General features: G+C 33.4%; 1 protein-coding gene across 4 annotated transcripts in view; it reads left to right on the forward strand.

Annotated features, from left to right (window-relative positions):
- The window catches only part of LOC118204935 (DNA-dependent protein kinase catalytic subunit-like), a 601,004-nt gene that overhangs the window by 461,870 nt on the left and 118,983 nt on the right, over window positions 1-20,151 (forward strand). For all 4 annotated transcript variants that reach the window (XM_085815460.1, XM_085815459.1, XM_085815458.1 and 1 more), the window contains 2 exons: window positions 10,484-10,616; window positions 16,016-16,188. In XM_085815460.1, the coding sequence (XP_085671586.1) occupies window positions 10,484-10,616; window positions 16,016-16,188 (306 nt within the window). The remainder of the gene's footprint in view (window positions 1-10,483; window positions 10,617-16,015; window positions 16,189-20,151) is intronic.

Below are 20,151 nucleotides of genomic sequence, written 5' to 3' on the forward strand. Positions count from 1 at the left end.
CGTTCATACATATTAAAGGAGACTGCTGTAGACATAGGGTGCCACGCAATTGGATCTGATTCTTTAATCCATGCACTTTTTGGAGGAGTAACAACAAAGAGAGAAATTCACAAATGCTATGAAGTGAACGTTAGAAGCCTAAGAGGTGATTTTTCTAGACGACTAATCTTGTTGGAACAGTCGAAGATTTGGGGACCAGTAGTCAGTTTACAGCTTGGACCATGGATAGAAGAACTAAGAAGAATATTCATACATCTGATGTAGGAAAAAAAGGATTTGAAAATAGAAGTTCTTATTGGAGCTGACGTCGCAGGTGTTCTGTTAACCGGAAGAATTCAGAAATTAGAAAATGGGCTGACTGCTGTGGAATCATTACTTGGATGGACAACCATGGGAAAGATAAAAGATAATGTTTCAGAAAGAAACTCCTTGTCCATGTCTTCAACCATAACGTTGATGTTGACTCACAGCAGTGACATAGAAAACTTGTGGAAGCTAGAAGCACTGGGAATTACAGATGCCAAAGAAAGTAAAACTGACTCAGAGTTAGAAGAAGCAGTGTGGGATCACTTTCACAAGACTCTAAAGAGGGTGGATGATCGCTATGAAGTCAGTTTACCTTGGATCAATGATAAAGAAGCTTTACCAAATAACAGAGAATTTGCTGAAAAGCGATTGATTTCCGCGACAAAGAAGCTCGTGTTGAAAGATAAATTTGAAACATACAATGCAGTGTTCAAAGAGTGGCTCGAATCTGGAGTAATAGAAGAAGTAACAGAAGAAGAGGAATGAGTTAACAATCATTATCTTCCCCACAGACCGGTCTTCAAAGATAACTGTACAACAGCAGTAAGGCCTGTATTTGACGCTTCGTGCAAGCAAAAGGATTTCCTGTCACTTAATGACTGTTTAGCAAAAGGTCAAAATTTAATTGAATTAATACCTAGACTGCTTCTTGAATTTAGGCAAGGAAAAATAGTGATTATCTCAGATATTAAAAGAGCTTTTCTTCAAATATCTGTTCAAAGATCTGATCATGATTTCCTAAGATTCCTATGGTGGAAAAATTCGGAATAAAAGGAAATAAGAAAATTTTGCCATTGCAGAGTAGTCTTCGGACTAAAGTGCAGTCCGTTTCTTTTAGGAGCAGTAATCAACTCTCATTTAGACCAATGTGAACCTTCTTTGAAGGAAGTGGCTACAAAATTGAAAAATTCCTTCTATGTTGACAACTGTGTCACTTCAGTGAATTCGAATGAAGAAGCAGAATACTTTATTGCAAAATCATCTCAGTTAATGGCAAGTGCTAACTTTGACTTAAGAGGGTGGGAGCAAACAGAACTGAACAGTGGAAAATCTACAATGAGCGAACCATTGAAAGTACTTGGTCTTCTGTGGGATAAATATGAAGATTCTTTGTTTTGTGACATCCCTAATATCAACTTGACTGATCTCTCAGTGACAAGACGAAATGTACTATCAATTGTACAGAGAGTTTTTGACCCAATAGGTTTCATATGCCCTTTTACTCTCTTTCCAAAGTTATACTTGCAAAAGAGCTGGGAAACTAAATTGAGCTGGGATGCAGAGCTACCTGAAGATATTAAAAGAAAATTCTTGAAGTGGGTCAAAGAATTGCCCTTGTTATCTTCTGTGAAGATTCCCAGACTACTTTCATTGACAGAAGGACAATCTTTTAGTTTGCATACGTTTGCTGATGCTTCACAGGGATCTTATGCAAGTGCAGTATATTTGAGAAGTCAAAATAAAGAAGTCAAAGTGACCCTAGTGCAAGCCAAAACACGAGTGGCTCCCTTGAAAAAAATAAGCATACCACGACTTGAATTGCTTGCTTGTCTTATTGGGGTGCGATTAGCATCATTTGTCAAGAAGAACCTTAAGGTCGAAATTTCAAAGGAATATTACTGGACCAATTCGTCAACAGCACTGTTCTGGATAAAGAACGTAGACATTTGGAGCACTTTTGTGAATAACAGAGTTTCAGAAATTAGAATCCTATCAGATTGTGAAAATTGGCATCATGTACCAGGTGCGGAAAACTGAGCCGATATGCCATCAAGAGGATGCTCTGTGAAGAAACTCATTGAATCAAAATGGTGGGAGGGCCCACCTTGGTTGGCACTGCCATAAGAAGAATGGCCTCATTCTATCCCAATCGATAATAAAGAAGAGCTTAATACTGAAAAACGTAAAGCAGTTATAGTTTCGTTAAGCAACGTTAGCGATATGTCTTCACAATTCTTTGGCTATTTTTCAAAGTATAAGAAAATACTTAGAATGATTGGGTGGATACACAGATTCATAGGAAATACCCGAAAGAGGAAAGAAGAAAGAGAATCAGGAGAGTTAAAAGTTTATGAATTGATAAGGGCTGAGAAATCTATCGGGAAGATTATTCAACATGATTCTTTTTCATCTGATGATATTAAGAAGCTGAAGTCAATAAGTGTGTTCAAAGATGACGAAGGCATTTTACGTGTCAGGTCTAGGTTGACTGAAAGGAAAGACCACGAAAATTTTATTTATCCGATGTTACTTCCGAAGAATCGTAAGATTGTGGAGAAATTGATAATTGATAAACATCTCTCTATGTCTCATGCAGGAGTTCACGTACTGATGTCATTACTTAGAGAGACGTTTTGGATCCTGAAAAGTAGAGCTACGATTCAAAAAGCTTTACATGCATGTGTCAGGTGCAGGAGACATGGAGGTAACGACTACAGACTGTGCCTGCTACTCTACCAGAAAACAGAGTTAGAGAGGCTCTGTTTTCGAGATTGTCGGCGTTGATTTAGCTGGCCCATTAATTTTGAAGGATAAAAGAAAAGCTTGGATTTTACTTTTCACATGTGCTGTTTTCAGGGCGGTCCATTTGGAACTGATTTTATCCCTTTCAACTCAAGGATTTTTACTTGGCCTTGGAAGATATATTGCCTGTAGAGGGAGGCCATCAATAATTTATAGCGACAAGGGAAGCAATTTTGTCGGATGCAATAATCTCTTGAAATCGATTAATTGGAATACCATCAAGATAGAAGCCACCACAAACAAGATCGATTGGAAGTTCAGTCCACCCGCAGCACCATGGTGGGGTGGCTTTTAGGAACGACTTGTTCAAATGATTAAGAAGCTTTCGCGTCGAGTCCTAGGCCAGTCATGTCTGAATTATAAAGAATTGATGAGTGTGCTGTGTGACTACGAAGCAACTGTGAATGCCAGACCACTCACTTATGTGTCAGAGGACTCTGATGATCTCATCCCTTTGACACCGTCCTTGTTTTTAGGTGAAATTCCAGTCTTTGGAGTTCCTGACTTGGATCACCTTGATAAAGTTGATTTCAGTAAGAGACTGAGACATCTACAGAATTAAAATTCCATCTAGATTTCTAACCTGAACACTACTTGAGTTATTTTAGAGTAGAAATTTAAGAACATAATTTTTTCTTTTGTTTACTATTTAGCCTTAATATTTGTATGGACAGTATTTTTTTTTTATATTTTGTTTTGATTGATTAAATATATGTCATCAATCAAAAGGTGGAAGTATTGTTAGAACCCAGCCTCATTTGTTATTTTTCTTTTCATAGTTTGTCACTGCAAAAGTGGCAACCATCTGATCTTTGTTGTAGTTTCTTGTAGTTCGATGGATTTTGAAAATAAATATGACACTGCAGAATTTTATATGTAAAGTTATTTTATTTTAAGTTCATTAGGAGAAAGGAGAATGGGTAGTTCTTGCAAATCTCGAACACTCGCTATGACAAGTGTTTGATCATTGGTGGAAACTATGTTAAAAATAGTTTAAGACATGTATTTTTATGTAAAAATAAAATTGGATTCAAAAAAATTGTTTTACTTTTTTTTTTTTTTTAAACGGTACTTACCGTATTTATGCGAATCTAATGCGCCATCGAATCTAATGCGCATCCCCATTTTAAAACTTTAAATAATAAAAAAATTGTTTTTCGGCGAATGTAATGCGCATCAATGATATGAGGAATTTATTAAATCTTATTTTATACAACAATGGATTTGTATATAAACTATCAATTAATGGTATGATAATTTTATTTAAATTTAGATATCATATTTTATACAACAATGGATTTATACATAAAGTAGCAGAACATAGAATTAACCTATTAGTGGGTTATTGTCATGTGAAACAATAATTGTTAATTAGCACTACCGTATTTACGGTACCTATCGTAAAATATGAACATGAAATAAATCGTAACATTTCTATCTAGCTAACAGTTTCTACAATCAGTGATTAATAGTAAACATCTTTATTCACTAATGTTTTCATCACTGGAATCCTCGCAGCTCTCTTCGTCAGAAGCAGATTCATTTCTTCATTCCTTATCATCGTCATCGTCATCCTTGGCGTTCCAGAGCACGTCATCGTCACTGCCATTCAATTAATTTGAAATGCAGCATTTCTTGAAAGATTTCACAATCATTGGTGCTTCGATGCTTTTCCAGGCAGCAGAAACCCAGTGTGCAACAATGTGCGGTGCAGCACGCTTAATTTTTCCTGTCGGGGTCAATACACGGTTTGGCTCACAAAACCATTTTTCGTACTCCGCCTGAACGTACCCCTTAAAAGGTTTATTTATGCTAACGTCTAGGGGTTGTAACACAGACGTCATCCCTCCAGGAATGATAACAAGATCACTGCCTAGGCTGTGCATCTTCTTTTTTACGTCATCAGTGAGATGACCACGAAATGCGTCCAGACAAAGCACTGATGGTGGATTAGAGAGCCCACCGGGACGGCGTTTCCATACATTTCGGAGCCAATCAAGCATTAATGATTCCGTCATCCACCCCTTCTCTTGGTTTCGAATCAGGACATCATCTGGGAACAGCTTTTCATTCTTAGGGGTTTTAGGGCATGTTTTCCGTTTGAAGATTAAGAAAGGGGGAAGTTTGCACCCGTCTGCTGTTATTGCCAGCATCACTGTTACGCGTTGTTTTTCACATCCCGAAGTTTTGATGATAACTTCCTTAGTCCCCTTCTCCGTAATGGTGTAGTTACAAGGCACATCAAACCAAATTGCCGTCTCGTCAGCATTGCCAATTTGCCCCATTGAAAAATTCTTTTCCTTCCAAAGTGTGATGACATACCGCTGAAATGTTAGTAGTTAGTTAGTAGTTCAAAATCTGCAGGAAGCTTTTGGCATATTGTTGTACGGCGTCTTAGAGATAAACCCATCCGCTTCATAAACCGATCCAGCCATCCACGGCTAGCCTTAAACTCTTGTTTCAGTATTCCAAGAACTTCAGCCTCCTCTTTTGCTTTATTTCTTATGATGTCAGTAGTCACAGGTTGTCCATTCTTCCTCCTTTCACGTACAAATTCCAAAACTTCTCTTCAATTTTAGGGTGTCTTCCTTTGCGAGGGCCAGTGAATTTCTTTCTACTAGCTTTAGTTGCAAACAGTGCCAATCTCTGTTGCCGCCACAAGCGAACATTGCTCTCAGATACGTTGAACTCTCTCCCTGCCTTTCTATTGCCATTTTTTTCAGCATAAAGAATTACTTTAAGTTTGAAAGTAGCGTCATATGACATTCTTCTCTGTTTGCCCTCCATTTCGTGACTACGTACTCTGCAGTTTGTATCCTCTATGCAATAATGTGTCGACGATAAATGTAACAGTAAATGTAGTCGAGAAATTTAGTTGACGTCATCGGCGAACTTTGCACTCGAATCTAATGCGCCATCGAATCTAAAAGCGGTGTTAAAAACCTCTTGGATGAGGTGTGAGCAAGTTAGTGTTGATAAAGGTAAATGGTTTTGAATTTCATATTTTACCAATTTTTAAAATTTTATTTTATTTAAGGTTAGTGCAATTCTAATTTTGAAAATTTCATAATACTTTTTTACAGTCATATGCTTTTTTATTAAATTAAATTTTTTGTTGTATATATTTATTCAATTTCTTAAATTATTAATATTTTTATATTCATTATAGTACTCAATATCACATTTTGTTATGCAAGCACACAAAATTATTCACTATTTATGTTTCATATTTGTCATTTTTCGGAATAGTTCCAAAAATTCTTAGCTGAAATAATTTAGAAATGCTGCAGTCATGATACAGAAGAGTAAAGAAGTTTTTACAGTGATGGCCAAACTAAATAATCACTTTTATTTTGGTTGACACAGATTTTTAAGCCAACAGAAATAAATTACACCTGTTTATAATGCTATGTCAGTATTGATCAAATTATGAAGTGTAATTTTTAAGACAGACAAAGCTGTAGATTAACTAGCAAAAGAAACAGAAAGTGAAATATGACATGTTCAGATGAAAGTTAAGCTTGATTTTCCCTCATTTTGATTTGCTCTTCTGAGTTTGTTTGAAAAATTTTTTATGTCTAGCATTATGTAAGAATCATTTTGTGTGGATTAATTTGGAAACTGTGCTGTCTAGAGAGATTTAAAATAAGTAGTTATTATTTTTGGGACAGAATGGGGAAATAGCCAAATTAAAAAGAAGTGTTAATGTGCAGTTGCAAATTAAAGTTCTGTATTTTGTTTACAGATTTTTTATTTTCCGCACAAACACACATATATGCCAACTAATTAATGCCAATTAATACTTTGATTATTATTTTAAGACACAATAACACGCCGAACAAATACTAATTCAGAAGTCAAACAACAAAAATAAGAGTTATATTTTCAAATTCTCACAGGACTAGTTTCGATGGTTTTACCGAATCACCATCCTCAGCTGTAAAAGTGCAAATGAACGAGATGGAATATAATGATTAAGTAGGATAAGAAAGCCTGGACAGAAAATAAGCTAGTGGCACCATCTGTTGATGAAATCAGAACCAAAACATAATTTCTTTAAAGGCCGAAGGCAAAGATGGATTGGAATTAGGATCGTTAACTAGAACAGAAAGATTTTTTTGAATGTGAAATGCCTCTAGAAAATCCAGTTCTCCAATAGAAGATGCTTTTTGAATAATTATTTTGGCAGCAGAAAAATTGAAAGTGTGATTTTCAGACCAACAATGTTGGGCAACAGAAGACTTCTGTGTTTCCTTTTTTCTAACATATGCCTCATGTTCCTTAACACGAAATTTTAAGGCTCTCTTAGTTTTGCCAATGTAAATCATACCACATTGGCAAGGAATCCTATAAATACCCCAGGAATTCATATCCGGAATGAGGTCCTTGAGTATGGAACTAGGAATTTTATTGATGGGAGAATAAACAACCCAAAAGTTAAATTTCTGCAAAATATGTGCAACTTTATAGCTAATTGATAGAAAGAAGGGAATGACAACAGAATATATATAATCTTCTAAAACAAGAGTGTGCCTTTTAGTGTGTTGAGATGAGAATTTTTTAACTGCTTGATAATTAACCCCCACCCAACATTATTAATCAAGCCCCACCAAGCTTTTCACCCAACATTATTAATCAAGCAGTTAAAAAATTCTCATCTCAACACACTAAAAGACACACTCTTGTTTTAGAAGATTATAAATATTCTGTTGTCATTCCCTTCTTTCCATCAATTAGCTATAAAGTTGCCCATATTTTGCAGAAATTTAACTTTCGGGTCATTTATTCTCCCATCAATAAAATTCCGAGTTCCATACTCAAGGACTCCATTCCGGATATGAATTCCTGGGGTATTTATAGGATTCCTTGCCAGTGTGGTTTAATTTACATTGGCCAAACTAAGATAGCCTTAAAATTTCGCGTCAAGGAACATGAGACATATGTTAGAAAAAAGGAAACACAGAAGTCTTCTGCTGTCAAAATTATTCAAAAAACATCTTCCATTGGAGAAGTGGATTTTATAGAGGCATTTCACATTAAAAAAAATCTTTCTGTTCTAGTTAACGATCCTAATTCCAAAACATCTTTGCCTTCGGCCTTTAAAGAAATTATGTTTTAGTTCTGGTTTCATCAGTAGATGGCTTATTTTCTGTCCAGGCTTTCTTATCTTATCTAATCGTTATATCCTACCTCATTCATTTGCGCTTTTGCAGCTGAGGATGGTGGTTAGATAAAACTATCGAAACTAGTTCTGTGAGAATTTGAAAATGTAACGCTGATTTTTGTTGTTTGACTTCTGAATTAGTATTATTATATTATTTAGTATTCCATTATATTATTATGTTTTTATATTAAATTTTCTGTTGTCTTAAGTATGTGTATCCACAATAAGAAGAATTTATTCAATCACTCATAAATTGAGTATTATATTTCTACATCAGTGTTGGCAGATCTATCTGTATTATAATGGAAATATTTTTATCAACAAAAATTTGAAAGACTTTTTAGTGGAAATCTACTTTGAGAAAACATTTGAACATTTACCTTGTGGAACTATTTTCATCAAAAACTTTACAAAAATTCGAAAAACGTTGGACATTTTAACAGCTTGAGGACTTATATTTTATATATAATTAATGTGTTAATTTATTATTTATATTTGTGTTAATTTATTATTTATATTTGTGTTAGTTTATTATTTAGTTTTATTTAGGAATTATATTGTTGTTGTAATAATTGTGAATTAGGTGTTTAAATATTGCATAATCTGTATATGAAAAAGGTCATGAATAATGACAGGGCATAGGAAACCTGCAAGCTATGTCCTTGATGTTTCCTGATGCCTTTTCTCATGCGATAAACTCTCTTTCGCTTCACTAATATGTTGATGCTTTTTTGGCTGCCCTGCTCTCCTAACCTTTCTTTTAAAGAAGAGTATATGTAAGATATAACAAAATACAATAGCTGCTTTTAGAATAATTGGCGACCTCAAAATTAACTATTCTAGATTTGGTACTGTCCCCCTAAATTCATCCGTTCTCTCAAATTCGAGATCCTTCCATGTTATATAACAACCTAAAATTAACCAATCACACACAGATTAGCTGTACTTATACATATAAATACTCTTGGCACAATAACTACATCATTCCTTTCCCTAGCTTCTGCCATGCAAACATTTCTGTGCTGCTATGTTCTCTTTTGTTCTTATTCTAAGATGATATAACATACATATAAAAATATTGTAATTGCTTATGATCTAGAAATATCTTATATACTAAAAAATGATTTGATATGTGTGAAAATAAAGATTGGTAATTTATAAAAATCCAGTTTTGTTATCTTCATCGGTATGCCTTAACCATCAGCCATGATAGATATCAAAAGCTGTTAACATATCCGGATTCCTCCTACGCATTAAATCATCACAAATATATATTATTTGTGCATTGTATATAAGTGTGTTTCATTTTATTTTCTTTTAAATGTTTGTAAGTGGCATAAAAAAACTTATATATACGTCAAAAGTCTTTAATCCGGACTCATCGGGACTCATCGGGCGATTCCGGATTATCGATTTTTCCGGATTATAGATCATCAGTTTAAATCTGGTAAGATGGCATGCAGAAATTATAAAATTAAAAAAATGAAACCGTAATTTATAAAATAATGAGCAATTATGATCTAAAGGGTATCAAAATTTACAAAAAAAGAAGCTTAATATTTATTTGTTTACTTTATTAAACATATCTTTCAACGTGCATGCGTAAAGCATACATTACGCATAGCCGAAGTTAGAAAATTGCAACCAGAAAACTATTTGATTTGTAATCATGATACTTATAATGACGAGGAATTTGATTTAAATCATATCAAAGATGGAGTACACTACATTTAGTAAGGAATTATAAGCCAAATAAAATAAAAACATCTGCCCTGAAGATAACAATAGTGCTGACAGATCAACTTCCAGTTCATTGCGCGATGCAATGTTCCCCCCCTCCCCCGCATGCAGATATCCATTTTTTGTAGCAATTCCACTTTTTGTTTGATGGACATCGAAACATACTTTCGTTTTGTAGATCCTTTGGGAGCTCCAGCATCGAAAATTTGACATAATCGAAAGTTCAAGCTTACTTTTATAAAATTGCTCTTACAGTCTGCAAAAAATAATAAGCCGGATCCAATTCGAAGATTAAGGAACAACGCAATCATCAACATTAACTGAAATAGATAATTAGATAATTTTAGCTTATACCATCCGTTATACATTAAATGTGCATGCGAAAACGTATTCTGCGCTTGCGCAGACGCATATGCGCAGTCGTAAAGGTCTTGCACGCACGCGTAAACGCCTATGCGCATGCGTCAACGCGGCGCATGCATAGAAAGATTTTAGCTTTGAGGTCCGGATTATGGGTGTCCGAATTAACGACTTTTGACTGTATTTTCCTTTTGATATTGGGTAAGCAGTCTGTGAAATGAAATTAAGAGAAACAGTTGGATGAATTAGTGTGTTTTACATGAGTTTGTATATTCAGTTAACACAATTTTATTCAACATAATGTTGCACAGGAGTTAATTGTGTTAAGCAAAGGATTTCTATACTTCCATTGCAAGGTTGTTTTTTAAACTGAACATTATTATAAATTAGGTATCTAAAGCATTAGAAGGATCCTTGTGGTCAAAATTCATTCAAGCATATTGTTCAATAAACAATCAAAGAATTTCTCATTTTGAACCGAGAAAGAAGTTAGATGTTCTGCTTGGATCTTTGGGGCAACTAAGTAAGTATATGCCTTTAAATAATGCTTTTTATTTGCTTTCTGTAAATAAATTATCACAAGTCTATATGCACACATTAAGAAAAAGTGCTGTCATAGACTAAATAACTTAAATACTCATTTAATGTAACGTATTGCATATTATTTTAAATTTCAAAATTCTGGAAATTGTGAAACGTAATTTATGCTGTTATTGTTCGTTTTTGTTAAAGGTGATAGTTGACACTGAATAATACAGGAATTTGGTAACTTGTTTTCAGTTCCCCCCTTTTAATGCTGATCTGATTTTACTTTCATGCTTTTTAAAACTGTTAGGATTTTTTCCCTTCATTATCACTGAACTTTTATTTATATCAGTTATTATATTAACAAAGAAATGTGTTAGGTTAAGTTAGGCTATTTGAATATGATAAAACACAGAAAGGCAAAGATGTATTTGTAGAGGTCTTTCTTAGGAAAATTGGCACATATTCAGTTTACATTTGAGTAAAATTATGAAAACACTCATATAGTCAGGCTATTTGCTAAGATCTAAACCTATATATTAGGTATCTTATATCTGTTTCCTATACTATTCAGCAACGAAATCAAAATCAAAATCTGTAGGTAAGAGGACTAGTGGTTTGCATTCTTCTATTATATAGCTTATTTATTTTTTGTTTACAGCCATAATTTAATTATTTACTGGTCATTTTCTTGGCCTTTTTCTCATGCTAGTATCTTTTGTTGTACCCATGACCTATGAAAATTTCAATGAATTCAAGTAAATTCTTTTCTGTTCATCCTTTTTTTTTTTTTTTTTTTTTTTTTTTTTTACATTGTTACTTAAAATATTTGTATATGAGAGGAGTTATTATGAATGTTCTGTATTGTCAAGTAGTAAATGGCTGAGAAGTAATAACCTATTCAAAATAAAATTTATTTAAATATTCCAATGATTAATTTAATAAAATTAATCACTGCAGTAGTTTTTAATGTTTTACACAATGAAAATATGTAAACTCTGTGGAAATTAGTGTATAAGTATTTGCAATGAATGGTTGCAATATGATTTTTAATCTTTTAAAATATGTTGTGAAAACTGTGTGATTTTTGATAACATAAATGAGTAAAGAAAAGCACCCTGTATTTTGAAGTAAATTGTCTTAAATGATGCATAAATTAAGGGATATTTTAATTAACCGCCGAGCAACTTCTGAAACAAGGAAGTAATATGTGTAATTCTGATGTTTTAAATGATACTTAAGTAGTAATGAAATGCTGTCAGTGTTGACTTTCACAAAATAACTTGCTAACAATTTTACTACCAATTTTTTTAGCCAAAAAGAAGCTATTAGTCTCGAGTAGGATTCTGCATTAGTTCACTATAAATGGAGAATTACTTTGCAAATTATTTCCCTGTAATAAAGATATTTAGTAATGAAATATCTGCATGCACCTGGAAGCTTGAATTTTGAATTTTTTTATATTATCTATTTCATATTTTGTAAAACTTTAACAAATTTTTAATTAACAAATTCAAAGATTTTAAAGCAAAGAATGCCAACACTATGAAAAAAACCTTTTTTATCTCCAGTGCATGAGACTGGCTATCAGAAATTCTAAAGGTATGCTGTTTTTAAATATTTCATTAGTTTGCTGTCGAATTGGATTTTATGTCGTGTAAGTGCCAAGAACATGATATTTAATAAATAAAATAAATAAAGTAAACATTAGAAACATTAACAACAAAAAAAGACAAAAAAAGTTTTGTAAAGCTATCTTAGTAAGAAAACTGAACATTGGTATGATGAACTGAGAAAAAAGTAAAGTATATATATATATATATATATGTGTGTGTGTGTGTGTGTATGTTTGTCAACATTTAATTCTGCGTTGGGAATTCTAAGCTTATACTGACTGCTATGCTGCTTTTAAAATTTTTGTGGTTTCGTTGTTGAACTGTATATGGCATAAATGTAAAGCACATAAGCCAAATAAATAATTATAATAATATTTGGGTTAGGAGGAAGTGCAACAGCAGACTGATAGACTGGAAGCTCAGGAAGGGTGTGAAAAACCCTTCTGGACAATCGTAAAAAGCTGAAACCTTTCAGTTTTTTTTTAATATAAATGTTTATAGATGGTACATGCTCAGTCTTGTTAACCCTTTGACTCGCGCAATATTATTTTTATAATTTGTTTAACTATAGAAACTGAATATTATGATTCTTGAGACAAATAATATATGAATTTAAAAAAATCTACTCTTGCCTATTGTTCTGTGGGTGGTGGTCGCATTGTGAAACCACCGCGCGTCTAGGACTTTGAAACTTACTGATGTAGTAGGAAAAATATTATAGCAAAATTATAGCAAAGTATATTTACATTAAATTTAAACCACAGGAAATAATTTATACAATCACAATACTAGCTTGGGGAGCAAGTGTGTTGATGTCAGAGAAATATATTTGGAAAATAAACACCTTTTTACTGGGCAGGTGCATGTATTGTTTAGTAATAAAATAACTCTGTGGTTTCAAAGCCCTTTATCTATATCCGGGTAAAAATAAGCATTCCTATTTGAAAAGCAAGCAAACGCCATTGAGAAGCAAACACCAGTGGTTTCAAGGCGCGACCACCGAGCTTGTGTGGGTTGTAAGCATTGTGACACTATGCTCTAGTGGCACGGTGGGCGCACCCTGAAACCACATAGCAAATACCATACATATAGAAGTTTTTTTTTACGTATGCAATTTAATTACTGCAATTTTTTATTGTTTATGATAGAAATCATGATGTGCGATGACTAACTTTTGAAATTTAAAGTTGTTTATATTAATAAAAGGAAGTTATTTTGTCTCATCGAAAACGAATTTTAAAAGGCATCCGATCTGAAGTATTAATACCTAAAACATATATGATTCTACAGTCATTTTGTGCTATTTAGATGTAAAAGATCAGTAATCAATTCATTTTCACTCAAAAATTTCGGAAAAAAGAGGAGGAAAAAAATTCGGAAAATGGTGGTTTCAGGGCGCGACCACCGCATGTCAAAGGGTTAAGCATTTTTACTTTTGCAGGTAAAACCTAACACTTGTATGTGTTTTCTTAACCTTATGCCCACTTGTTTCATTTCTCTATAGTAATTACAATTACAACATGTATTTGTATTTAATATTTCAGATGTCACTTATATTTTTTGGGGGATTTAATATGTACTCTGTGATGAAACCAAAACTGCCTGATTTTTCCAAGATGATGGCATACTGTTAAATTTTTAGTAGTGCATACATTGCTGCTTCTTAAAATCACTTTAATTTCAAACATATCTGAGTTTATTAAGCAAATGAGTTTAATAAGCATCAATTTGTATATTACAAATTCTGGTATCAACTTTAAACCTTCCTAGTAAGGCAATAATTAATTACTTTTATAATTAATTCATAAAATTTAATGCTAAATTAAAATATTTATGCAATTTTGAAATACTTTTTTTAATATTTTATAGTGAAGTAAGTGATGAAATTTTAAACTTTTACAAAAAATTCTATCTAACAATGTTTGTGTTATATTGTTCATTAGCAGTTTTTCAATTGCGCTAATTTGATGACTCTTTTTCCATTCTTAGGCTCATAATAAATAATAATGCTAGAACATATTTTATGAAATTTTGTAAAAACTCTGTGAACATATGTATGTGCCCCAACAGGAATATTTTAATAAGAAAACTAAAAAGATTATACAGTTATCATATTATTTTATCTCTGCTTTTATTTCAACTTTCATTGTCTCAACAGAATTTAAATTAGTTAATATGTTTAAGAAGCAGAGTTCTTGATTTTGAGAGCTATAGCAGCTGTCTCTATCACTTTATTACATTTCTTAAGACTGAATTACTTAGTTTATTTTAGCTTAGTTATTTGTAATTGCTTCATGAAAAGATTGATGCCTGATCAAAGCTTATGTGTGAGTAGCTGGTATTTAATATTTTTAATTTACTTAAGCATTTATTCTGAATTTCTTGCAAGCTGTAGGGATATGATTTTCTCTTATTAAATAGCTTGTGTAACCTTCAGGCTTATGAGATATGGGGTTTTACTTGAACTGGCAAAAGTTAATTAGTCTAAAACTCCTAAAGATGTAAATTGAATTATTGTTGCATTTGAAGTAACTGCAAAGTCAAGGAATTTTTTTAAATGAACCTTAGATGAGCAGAGAAGAGAACTTAGAACACTTTATGCATGTTCTTTATGTTAACAGTATCAACCACAGCTCATGGTGATGCAACTCAAATAACAGTGAAATTCAAGTTAACATGAAATAATAGTCAAAGGTTATGCAGTTAAATTTTACTCTAAGCAGGTTCAGTAATTATAACCGGAGTATCAAAATTAATTTGTTGCAGTGAAATAACACAAAGCCGAACAATTACTACTCTCAGGCTGGCAGGAACTACACATAGTGTGCATGCACAGGCCAGGAACATGCTGTGTCTTAAAAACCAAAAACCTGAGTTTAAGTACTACCTAACTCATTTATATTCTGGTGAGGAAATGGAAAGAAGAAATTGTAGTAAAGGCTGAACTTATAAATAACTGGTTAATTCAGTTAATAACTTAGGTAGTTTTTCCCAGTTAATAACTTAATTAGGTGAATTCTGGTAGCTTTTCCCTACCAGAATTTAAGTAATTGCAATGAAGATCTTTGACTTTACTAAGATTTTAAATTCTAAAGCTACTGTATGAGCCAACTTTAACAACCACGAATTTATTTAAATTTATAAACAGCTTTGATAGGTACCAACAGGATATTCTGGCACTTAAAAATCTTTTGCTAATCTGATTTTTATTAATTGCAAAGGTGAATATAGCCATTGGTGCTTTTTGTATCAATTAATATGTATTTATTTGGTTCTTAGGAATTCTTCACATAATAAGCTGCCAAATTTATTAAACAATGAGTTCATTAAATAGCTTGAATATTCATCAAATAATAACTGTAAATTCCTTTGATTTAAAAAAAAAAAAAAAAAAAAAAAAAAACCCACATGATCAGCCTGCTTGCAATCCTATTTCCATGCAACTGTAATGGCTACATGAATTTTTTGTGTTTTTTCTGTCATGTAATATAAATGCAGACTCTTAGTACTTAGAAAGTCCCCCATGGCACAGTCTTTTCCTGAAGTACACAATGCTTTTTTTCTTAATTAATCAACTAACCAGCCATGCTACTACTGTTACTTACTATATCTTAACTGAGTACATTCTAAAAAATGTATTTTAAACTATTAATAATAGTATGATATTTGATATTAGGTAATTAACTGTGTATCTAATGAAAGTAAATCTATTTCAGAATAAGTATAATCTTGATGTTAGATAATGTAATGTTATTATTTAATTATTTTTATTATTATTTAGTTGAACTGGAAACAAGATGTGGTTCTAGTGTTTCTCAGAAAAAATTAGAAAGCCAGACAATGGAAATAATTGCTAATATGCTAATAGACAATATGGTAACTATTTCATCAATGAGTCTTGAACAAAAGAAAAAAATCTCTGAATTTTGTGCTATCAACCCTGAAAACTCTCAAGTAAGGATATTTGTATATGTATAGTTAACATCAAATTTTTTTCTCATTAACTGGAAAATGTATTTAATCATTGCACTCCACCCAGGAAAAAAAAAAAAAATATTAGTTGGCTGATTGTAATTCAATGAATTTTGCTAATTTACATGTGCAGTACTTCTCTTCTCGAATTTTGCTGTATGTCTAGTTGTGTATATATAAATTCTTTTGCAGTACTGTGATGTATCATTCTAAAAGACAAACTTTTTCTTTAAATCAGTGTTATCAGAAATATAAAAAATTTTCTGCACATTGGTAGCCCTTTTTCTAAACTTTGTTCTACAGCAGGGGCTTAGAAAGTTCCCTAACTTTGACGTTTAAAATTTTGGTATGTGCATTACATATGAGCATAATTTTAACAAACTGATTGTTTCTGTTTCATCATTTAAGTAAATTCTTTTGCTTTATGGAAAGTGACGCACATGTTAATGAATATTAAGTTTCTATAAATTAAGAATTCTTTCCCAAGCATGCATTTAATCATTTCTATACAAAAAACACTTGCTGTTAAGAAAAGTCTTATGCATTGCTGGCATAAATTTAATTTGTAAACATATTAAGAAGATATAATAACTCTTTTATTTGCAAATGAAGTAATTAAATAGAGGAGACCAAAATTACTCAAATCATTTCCTTTACATATGTAAAATGAAAATTTTATTTTATAGTTAATTTTTTTTATGAAAAATGTTACCTTTTGAAATTGCATTAATTTTTATCATTTTTCATTTTTTTGCTTTATTTTTGGTAAAATTTAACAGATTGCTAGTTTCTTTGGGAAAATGTGTAGTTAATTAAAATCTTTCTAAATATCTTTTCTTGTGCCCTTTGATCTTTTCATATAGAAACATGCGAAAATCTTAAGGAACATCAGTTTTCTAATCCCATTTAAGTTGAAATCATTAATTGCAAATAATATAATATGATAGGAACATATTCAAGTGACAAAAATTAAGAATCTTGCAGTTGCTTGTTAGCTTTCAAATAAATATCTTTCTCCGTCTGATGCTTGCTGTATCTAGTCAACATATAATTTGTTATTTCTAAAATTTAACATAGCAGGGTGCCTCTTTCTTGTGCTAGTTAAACTGTATATTCATGCTTCAATTATGCTTTGTGTGAAATGAAAACAGGTTTCAAATGTTCATGACTGCTTGCTGTTAGAGAAAAATTTCAACATCTTCATTCAGTCTAAATTTACATGATGTGTATATATATAATTATTTCACATAATGTTCTCATGTTCTAGAATTATATTGCTATGCTAGTTTAGTGGTATAAAACCCAAATTCATGTGGGCCAATGCATGATCAGAAAGCAGCTGTCAGGCTGCATTAATATTGTTGCGTGCGTACGGGTTCGTTATGAAATGAATGCACAAGTCCGATGAAAAATGAACAAAAATTTATTATTATCACAACAAAAATGCTTAAATTTTCTCAAATTATCATGCAGTATTACAATATCTCACAGTAGTTATCTTTTAACTACTCAAATGTCCAATAGAACGTAATTCAAAACAGCTAAAGAACGCTAATCCGCGAATTCGCTACAATCAACAACAGTAGTTTTCTAAACAACAACAAACTAAGCAACTACTACAAACTCAGATGTTTTCCTCCTTTTATAAGATTTTAAAATCACGCGCTAGAATTTTCCAGTACTTTCTCGAAATCAAAAAGAGATATTTATTTATTTAATGCACGCGCTCTTGTATTTTCAATTTTCTGGCTTAGCTTTTTTTAATATTCGTCACGCGCTGCACTGCGCGGGAAATAAATTCAATTAATTTACAATTCAACTAACATTAGCTATTTAAATACCAAATCCGTAACACTGCCCCATTCCCAAGGACTGCGTGTCCTGGGCAGTACAATCCCTGGAAAGGAAAGCCAAACTTACAGCTAAAGCATAAATACAATAATAAGAATTGCAAAACAATAGTAAACAACATGAACAATAAATGTAATAAATAAAACAAATCAAATGCTATCAAATACAAATCAAATACAAAATACAAATCAAATACTAAATACAAATCAAATCAAAGACACATTTAAAAACAAAATGGACATGGTCTTACACTATTTACAATTATTTACATTGTGTACTACGGCCATTGTGGTGAGCTAACATGTCGTAATGAACGACTTTAGGTTTAGAGTTCGAAGACTTACGGATCATGACGTCGTTCAGTCTCTTCAGGACTGTATATGGACCATCCGAAGGTGACTGTAATTTAGAACTGAGTTCTCTTCGTTGAATCGGGTTCCACAACCACACTTTGTCTCCTTGTTTGAATCTATGTCCAGTAGCTCTCGTGTTGTGTCTGGACTTCACTTTCTCCGTCGCCAAGTTCACTCGCTTTTGTGCGGAACGGTGCATCACTTCAAAACGGGCCTTGACATCTTGGATGTGTTTCTCAGGCGATGAAGGCGCATCCGTACGGCAATGAAACAGGCGGTCACAAGGCAGACGAAGGTCTCGACCGAAGAGCATCTGAGATGGAGAATAGCTGGTAGTCTGGTGTTTCTTTTCGACCCTAGCATGATTTCGCCAGTTTCTCGGGCTGGTTCTTTCGGACAAAGCGTCGGCATTTCCAGGTGAGGATTCCTTCTTAGAATGGATAGTCATGTCTTCAGATCCTGAAAGCAGTCTGCTGTTTTTCAAGTCTAAGGAAAAATTGTATTTCCTTAAAAAGTCCAATCCGAGTATGCATGGATCTGTGATATCCGCCACATAAGCCGTGTGATGGTAGGCGGCATTTCCAAACGTGATGCTTACGTTTAACTTCCCAGTTATGTCGATCTTATTACCAGACGCAGTCTGAAGGGTAACACATGATGGCGTCCAAATAAGTTTATCTTTAAACTGTTCAGCTAAATCTTTCCTGATGATGGTAACATTAGCTCCTGTGTCAATGATCATACTGCAAGGAACTCCATCGATATTCCCATTGATGGACAGTCCGTTATTGTTACCAGTCACTGTATAAATTTTAAGAGCTTTAAAACAAGGTTTTTCACTATCTGGCAACCTCCGTTCCTCGATATGGTCACTAATTTGTTTACTGCGTTGTTGCTGGGAAATGGTCTTATTTTCCGTACCTCGGGGTGTTCTGCAGTTTCTTCGTATGTGGCCTTCAACTCTGCAGTTCCAACACTTTAGAATTAGTTTCTTTTCACTTCTGTTCCGTCTCAAGCCACTGACTTGTCTGGTAAAATCATCTGCTTTATATTCCGTACCCTGGGGTGTTCTGCAATTCCGTCTTAGGTGACCTTCACTACCACATCTCCAACACCTTAGAGCCACTTTCTTCTCGCTCCTACTCTGTATCAAATCTTTGACTTGTCTGGCTAAATCATCTAAACGAGCCATCAGTTGATCCACTGGCTCATGGACTCGCACAGCTCTAACTGGGTAGCGGTCTCGACGAGTGGCTTGCTGGGCTGCCTCAAATTTCATGGCGTACACTAGAGCACTTTTTAAATCTTTTACATCCGCCATTCGTAGAGCTTTCTGTATTTCAGTATCTCGAATGCTGTCGATAAAGTATTGCAAGGACAGGATTTCCCTTGTTTCTGTCGGGCATTCCGAAAAGGCGAGATGGGACAGCCTTTCAACATCCGCGGCGAGCTCCTGAAGTGTTTCGGTAGGCTTCTGTTGACGAGATTTTAATTGGAGCCTGCTGTAGTCTTTTAAACACTTCTCCCCAAAGCGCAACTCCAAGGCGCCGGACAGAGCTTCGAAATCTAACCTTTTGTTTTCGGGAAGAGTCTGAAGGATATCCGCTGCGTCGGCTCTTAGAGAAGCGGCGAGATGACAGGCCTTAGCTTGGGAATCCCATCCATTCGCATCTGCCACGATAGAAAATTGTGTCTTATACACCTGCCAGGAGGTCTTCCCATCATATGTGGATAGCTTCAG

The sequence above is a fragment of the Stegodyphus dumicola genome, chromosome 4 (genome assembly GCF_044657685.1).
Source record: "Stegodyphus dumicola isolate Sdum_Otavi_A_Nest chromosome 4, ASM4465768v1".
Classification (NCBI taxonomy): domain Eukaryota; kingdom Metazoa; phylum Arthropoda; class Arachnida; order Araneae; family Eresidae; genus Stegodyphus; species Stegodyphus dumicola.